The sequence below is a fragment of the Triticum aestivum genome, chromosome 3A, assembly GCF_018294505.1.
Source record: "Triticum aestivum cultivar Chinese Spring chromosome 3A, IWGSC CS RefSeq v2.1, whole genome shotgun sequence".
Lineage (NCBI taxonomy): Eukaryota > Viridiplantae > Streptophyta > Magnoliopsida > Poales > Poaceae > Triticum > Triticum aestivum.
In genome coordinates, this window is record NC_057800.1 from 121767649 (window position 1) to 121774300 (window position 6652).

At 47.1% G+C, this 6652-nt stretch overlaps 1 protein-coding gene across 2 annotated transcripts; it reads left to right on the plus strand.

Annotated features, from left to right (window-relative positions):
* The first annotated feature begins 1958 nt into the window (after window positions 1–1958).
* LOC123058100 (subtilisin-like protease SBT3.9) lies at window positions 1959–5499 on the plus strand. 2 transcript variants are annotated; one of them, XR_006427064.1, is made up of 10 exons: window positions 1959–2121; window positions 2211–2302; window positions 2375–2472; window positions 2570–2734; window positions 2835–3454; window positions 3807–3874; window positions 3964–4180; window positions 4320–4437; window positions 4586–4757; window positions 4838–5105. XR_006427064.1 is itself a non-coding variant. In XM_044480923.1 (10 exons), the coding sequence occupies exons 1-10, from the start codon at window positions 2038–2040 to the stop codon at window positions 5374–5376; spliced, it is 2223 nt and encodes a 740-aa protein (XP_044336858.1). In that variant the 5' UTR covers window positions 1959–2037; the 3' UTR covers window positions 5377–5499. The 2 variants fall into 2 exon arrangements, 1 of the variants encoding a protein (XP_044336858.1); XM_044480923.1 differs by having other exon boundaries at window positions 3964–4230; window positions 4838–5499.
* The last annotated feature ends 1153 nt before the right edge of the window (window positions 5500–6652 follow it).

The window sequence follows — 6652 nt, forward strand, 5'->3', positions numbered from 1 at the left end:
CCGGAGCTGCCAGATGTCTCCACCTAGGACCTCTCCAGCGCAATGCGGAGGGCCATCTCCTCCTCGTAGTCGAGCATCGAGCCGGAGCCGTTGCCGGAGCTACTCATCGTGGTGGATGCGATCAGAAAGGGAGAGGGAGAGGAGTGGATAGAGCGAGAGAGAGAGAGAGAGAGAGAGAGAGAGAGAGAGGGAGAGAGAGAGAGAGAGGGAGAGAGAGAGAGAGAAACTTAACCATCTTTGATTAAGGAGCTAGTCAAGTAGAGGCATACTAGGGACACTTTGTTTTGTCTATGTATTCACACATGTATCAAGTTTCTGGTTAATACAATTCTAGCATGAATAATAAACATTTATCATAATGTAAGGAAATATAAATAACAACTTCATTATTGGCTCTAGGGCATATTTCCTTCACCGACTGCTCAATAACAAGCCGGAGCGCCTTAGTGTTCTTACGTCGGAGGCAGCGAGCGTATGTCTCCGCCGTCATGAGGGAGTGGTGGTACACCCATGCGAGGAGACACGCATCCTCATCAGCGTCCGACTTCGTCCCGTGTAGGCGGCACGCGGACTGCTCTGTCGCGTCCGTCTCCAGTTCATGCTGCCACGTGCGCCTCCGACTCTGGAGTGCTCATGCGGGCCGAAGGTGCGGGCACAAGCACCCAGCGCCGACCGCGTGGAGGAGCGGCCGGCAGGGGAAGGAGACGACACAGGACCGGCGCGGACTGTGCTGTCCTTGCATCGTTGCGTGCAGGACGGGAGGGTCCAGCTCCGGCATCCGCGCTGCGCCGACGCGGGAGCTGCGTCGACGCTCCAGATCCAGAGCTACCACATGTCTCCACCTTGGACCTCTCCAGTGCAATGCGGAGGGGCATCTCCTCCTCGTAGTCGAGCATCAAGCCAGAGCCGCTGCCGGAGCTACTCATCGTGGTGGATGCGATCAGAAAGGGAGAGGGAGAGGAGTGGATAGAGCGAGAGAGAGAGGGACAGAGTGAGCTAGGGTTTGAGCTCGCCGCCTGGATTAGGGTTTTTGTGGGGTCGGTGTTGGGCTGGGCCTGTCAAGCGGACGCGCATGGGCGTGCCCGGGCCGCCCCATATTCGCGCTATATTTGGGCTGGATATGAGGGGTGTCGGTCAGCCCGGGCTTTTGTCCGTGATTTGAGAGGTCTGGTTAGGTCAATTTTTTTTTACCGGTCAGTGGCCGGACGACCTGTCCGGACGTTTGAGATGGATACAAGAGGCCCGGGTGTAGATGTTCTTACTCTGTTCATATCCCTAACCGAACCTACGAATTGTTTTTATACAATCCTCGAGCTCTGGTAGGTTTTTGGGTTGGTTTTTTCTTATAAATTGCATCATCTGTGTAGATTTTTGGGCGTAGTTTTACATGTACACTGGAACATTTCTATCCTTTTTATAGAAATTGCAGGAATCCCTGCTCTCTCGAAGAGGTTCTTCCAAAAAATAGAATTTAGCTATTAGAGAAACGAACCAGCCAAACCAATCTTTACGCGTGGAATGCTTCAATGGGTCAAATTTTTGTTTCTAAATTGCCTTCACCTTTATCAACTTTACTAACGTTTTTTTTGTAAAGACCCAGCAATGCGCTGGTGCCATGACATGGACGCGGCCTGGATGCCCGATGAGCACGGTGCTTCCTCTCAGGACCTTGGTGTACTCTTTCTTTCTCAGGTACGTGTACCACCTAACGCTGACAATGCAAACATATCCTTGTTTGAACGGTTCTTGCAGCCCCCACGGTTGATCTTATAATTTTATGCCCACTGATTAAACGAAGCTTGTTGTTTTCAGGTCGACCTCGTGTCATTAAGTCTGTTTCAAGTTGTTTAATGGTGGTAGATACGACATGGTCGTCTAGTCTGATTGTTCTCCTCGATCACGTGTTCTTTTGAAACACGCAATGTTCTTTTGAACTCTTCTTTCTTCTTGCACCCCATGGATAGCACCTGGCTCCTATGTTATATATACATACACGCGACAGGAGAGAAGAACATAACACTCTTCTCGAGATCAGACATGGATTCGAGGATAGCTTTCTCTTGCTGTGCTCTGCTACTGGTGGTCACACTGTTGCCTCTTTCCGCAAATGCGTCGAGCAAAGTAAGTTATGATTCCTCCTTGTTCGCAAGACTTTAACTTTGGCTTGTTCTGAAATTGTTTTTTGACCTCTCTTCGCATGTTTATTTCAGCTCCACATAGTGTACATGGGGGAGAAGAAACATGACGATCCATCTGCTGTCACGGCGTCACACCATGACATACTAACCTCCGTTCTTGGGAGGTACTGGCTAGCTAGTAATCCATGTTACTATATATTAGTACTGTTGCTAACATTATGTCTTGTCTGCAACAGCAAAGATGAATCCTTGAAGTCGATAGTTTACAGTTACAAACACGGATTCTCTGGGTTTGCGGCAATGCTCACCAAAACCCAAGCTAGGACGTTGGCAAGTAAGTGATAAAGATCTGCTGTCTTTATATGTTTTTTTTGTGGGGTGTCTTTATATGTTTTTTGCGGAGTAATTCACATTGGATACTACAATTGTAGAATTTCCTGAAGTTATAAGTGTGAAGCCTAACACTTACCACAAGGCGCACACAACTCGAAGCTGGGACTTCCTTGGCCTTGGACACAACAAATCACCACAACAAACTGACCTCCTCCGAAAAGCGAATTACGGTGAAGATATCATCATCGGGGTGATCGATTCAGGTTTGTAATCAAATTTCTAGTTTAAATCCAGAAGTTGTTGAAACCCAAGTCAGACATTAGAAATGGACATCGGTTGACTCCGTGCTTGTTTTTGTTGCAGGCATATGGCCTGAATCACGAAGCTTTGATGACAACGGATACGGCCCTGTGCAGGCACGGTGGAAAGGCATATGCCAGACCGGAACAGCGTTCAATGCAACGAGTTGCAATAGAAAGATCATCGGCGCACGGTGGTACTCCGAGGGAATTAATGCCATGCACCTCAAGGGTGAGTACATGTCACCTCGGGATTTCAGCGGCCATGGCACTCATGTTGCCTCGACGATTGCCGGAGGAGAAGTGCAGGGTGTGAGCTATGCCGGCCTAGCCACCGGCATGGCACGTGGCGGGGCACCACGTGCACGGCTAGCAATTTACAAGGTGTTATGGGGCCCGAACACAGCAGCTAGTGACGCGAGCATCCTCGCAGCCATTGACGATGCCATACACGATGGTGTAGATGTCTTATCGCTCTCACTGGGAGGGGGTGCCGGTCATGAGTTCCCTGGGACACTTCATGCTGTCTTGAGAGGGATCTCAGTTATCTTCTCTGCCGGGAATGATGGCCCGGCACCACAAACGGTGACGAATGTCGCGCCATGGGTCACGACAGTGGCCGCTAGCACGATGGACCGGGCCTTCCCAACCTTCATATCTCTCGGAAACAAAGAAAAGCTTGTGGTATGTACGTTTCTCCAAGTACTTGTTCTGATATTTCCTTTTTAAAAATTATATAGGAAAATGCACCCAAATACATCCACTCTCAAGGAATAGAAACATCCCAGCTAGATAAAAGTCGATAATTTACATCATTACATATGCTAGGTACAGGTTAACTAACAAACTGTTTTTAGTTGAAAGAACACAACTGACTTACCATAATCGTATAGGTTTTACTCTTTTTTGGCGGGAAGTCGTATGATACGTCAAGTGTCAAATTAGCGTGCGCCGAAACATAATCATATAGGCATTCATTGAACATTCTTGAAAAAGAAAAACTAACTCTCTCATTTGTCTTTGATCTTAAACGCAGGGACAATCTCTTTACTACAACTCTACTCTGAACAACGACGTCTTTAAGGAGCTTGTTCATGCGGGAAGGTAGCGACATAACACACTCAATTGACAAGTTACATTGTTATTAGTTCCACAGTTTATCGAACCATATTCAGTTTAAAACTTTTGCGCAGTTGCACGGAGGAGTGGTTAGCGTCAAGCAATGTGACCGGCAAGATCGTGTTGTGCTATGCACCGAGGGAGGCTCCGAGCATGTTGCCTCGGGTAGAGCTACCCCGCACCATCAACCGTACCGTGAGTGCCGGAGCCAAGGGCCTCATCTTCGCGCAATACAACATGAACAGCTTGGACTCCCTGACGGCGTGCAAGGCCGGCATGCCATGCGTTCTGGTAGACTACGAAATCGCACAGAAAATTGCATCTTACTGGGAGAACACAGAGTGAGAAGTCGCGTTGCCTGGAATAGGGTCGATCGTCATATATTTTCTTTCTCCAATAACTAATTTGTGAATGTTTTTTGTCATGATAGGAATCCCATTGTGAAGGTGTCACCTACCATGACTGTTGTCGGAGACGGGGTGCTATCGCCGAGGGTTGCTTCATTCTCCTCCAGAGGTCCGAGCCCCCTATATCCAGGCATACTCAAGGTACTCCCACTGTGAAATTTATAACTCAAAGACAAAATAATTGCACTTGCGGTCCCCCCTTTTTTGCGCAAATACTTGCGGTGCTTTTAACTAACTTTTGTGACCGTCTCCGGATTTAAGACTTTTATCTCTGTGGATGTTTTGACAGCCCGACATAACTGCGCCAGGTGTCAGCATCTTAGCAGCTGTTCGTGGCTCCTATGTGTTATTTTCTGGTACATCCATGGCATGTCCACATGTCTCTGCGGTGACCGCACTGCTTAAGTCGATTCACCCTGATTGGTCACCTGCTATGATCAAGTCTGCAATTGTCACCACAGGTATGCACAATGTTTATATGCAAAGTTCTTCCAGATAGTTTATCTTATATTACTAACTTGTTTCTTTGTGATGATTCTAGCATCAGTGTCCGATGGTTTTGGTGCGCCAATCGAAGCAGAGACGGTCCCGAGGAAGGTGGCTGATCCTTTCGACTTTGGTGGTGGCCACATAGACCCAGACAGAGCCAGTGACCCTGGCTTGGTCTACAACGTGGATGCAAGAGAGTACAACAAGTTTTTTAACTGCGCCATAGGATTGTTACATGGTTGCGAATCCTACCAACTCAATCTCAATCTCCCGTCGATCGCTATTCCGGACCTCAAGGACCATGTCACGGTTCAACGCACTATCACAAATGTGGGGGCGGTCGGAACGACTTATCATGCGGTGCTTGAAGCTCCAGCAGGGGTGGTCATGTCCGTGGAGCCATCAATGATCACATTCGCCAAAGGTAGTAGCACAAGCATGACATTTAGGGTGTCGTTTACTACAAGGCGGAGAGTGCAAGGCGGGTTTACCTTTGGGAGCTTGACATGGTCAGATGGAAATACCCACTCGGTTAGGATTCCTGTCGCGGTAAGAACTGTGATACAAGACTTTGTTGCGGATACATCTTAAATATATCAAATCAATAATGTGCAATTGTTCATGCATTCATGTACTTATCATACAAAAATGTAGGAAATACTGAAATCCTTTTCTTCCAATATTATTAAATACATGGTAGTCCTTCATGATTAATGAGATGTGTTGATCCTTGACTGTACTAGCAAAACATTGTGTGGCGTGACCACGTGTCCAAAGGGAGCACATACTTCAGGAAATTTTAACAGGAAAGATGTACTTGCACGTCTCTCCTTAGACGCCAGAGTATTCCGTCAACCCCTTATGTCACAGTACATTTTGTCTATGAAGAAAAGCAATGACAACGACGTGAATCGCAATGAAGTTAGACATGCACAATCACCGTCTATAATGTGGCACGACTTTGTAACAGAAAATTATGACACATGACATAGAAGAGGCATAAGAAGGCTAGCAGCTCTGCAAGTGATATAATGGAAAGGCATTTAGACATGACCAAAACAAGGGACAGTAGCTATTTTCCGGAAGCGGCCATTTGGTGCCCGGGCTCAGATGAGCCAAGGCATTAACAGTACCGTGAATTAAAATAAAAAAATTCAAAAAGTTCTAATTTCTTTTATGGTGCAAGATGCTTCTGTGCGTGAACTCGGTTCAAAATTTTGTGAAGTTTGGACATCCGAGGAGTTCGTGGCAAAAAAGACAAATTTCAGATGTCTGAGAAACTTTTGAAAATCGAATTGTTCACGCTTGATTTTTTATTTTTTGCCATGAGTTCCTCGAAGGTCCAAACTTCACAAAATTTTGCACGGAGCTCACGAACAGAAGCATCTTGCACCGCACAAAAATTGGAATTTTTTTAACTCTTTTATATTTCAAATCAAGGTATTGTTCATTGTGCTCACCCGAGTCCGGGCTCTGGGTTTAATTATCGCTATTTTCCCTGGAATTGCCCCAAAGTAGTTTGGAACCAACTCATGCCTCAAGGTTGTGATTTCAGCACTTGTAGAACCTCTTCTGGTGTTCTGCCCGCGGCATGGACGCATGTCACTACATTCCTTCCACGGTCCGCACAGGGTACTATGGGGAGAGCGACAGGATCAGGAGCCTGGTTTGCGTTGGTCATTTGCAGCGGCTAGGGTTCTTGCTGGAATTAGGGATCGGGCCATGCGAATATGGGAGGTCCATAAAATATCTTTGCTGGTGTGGCACAGTCGTGGAGCGGCGTGATGGACGTTGGTGGTATTTGCAGTTTATAGGAACACGAACCATCAATACATACTGGCACAAGACATCGTGGTTGTCATGCACC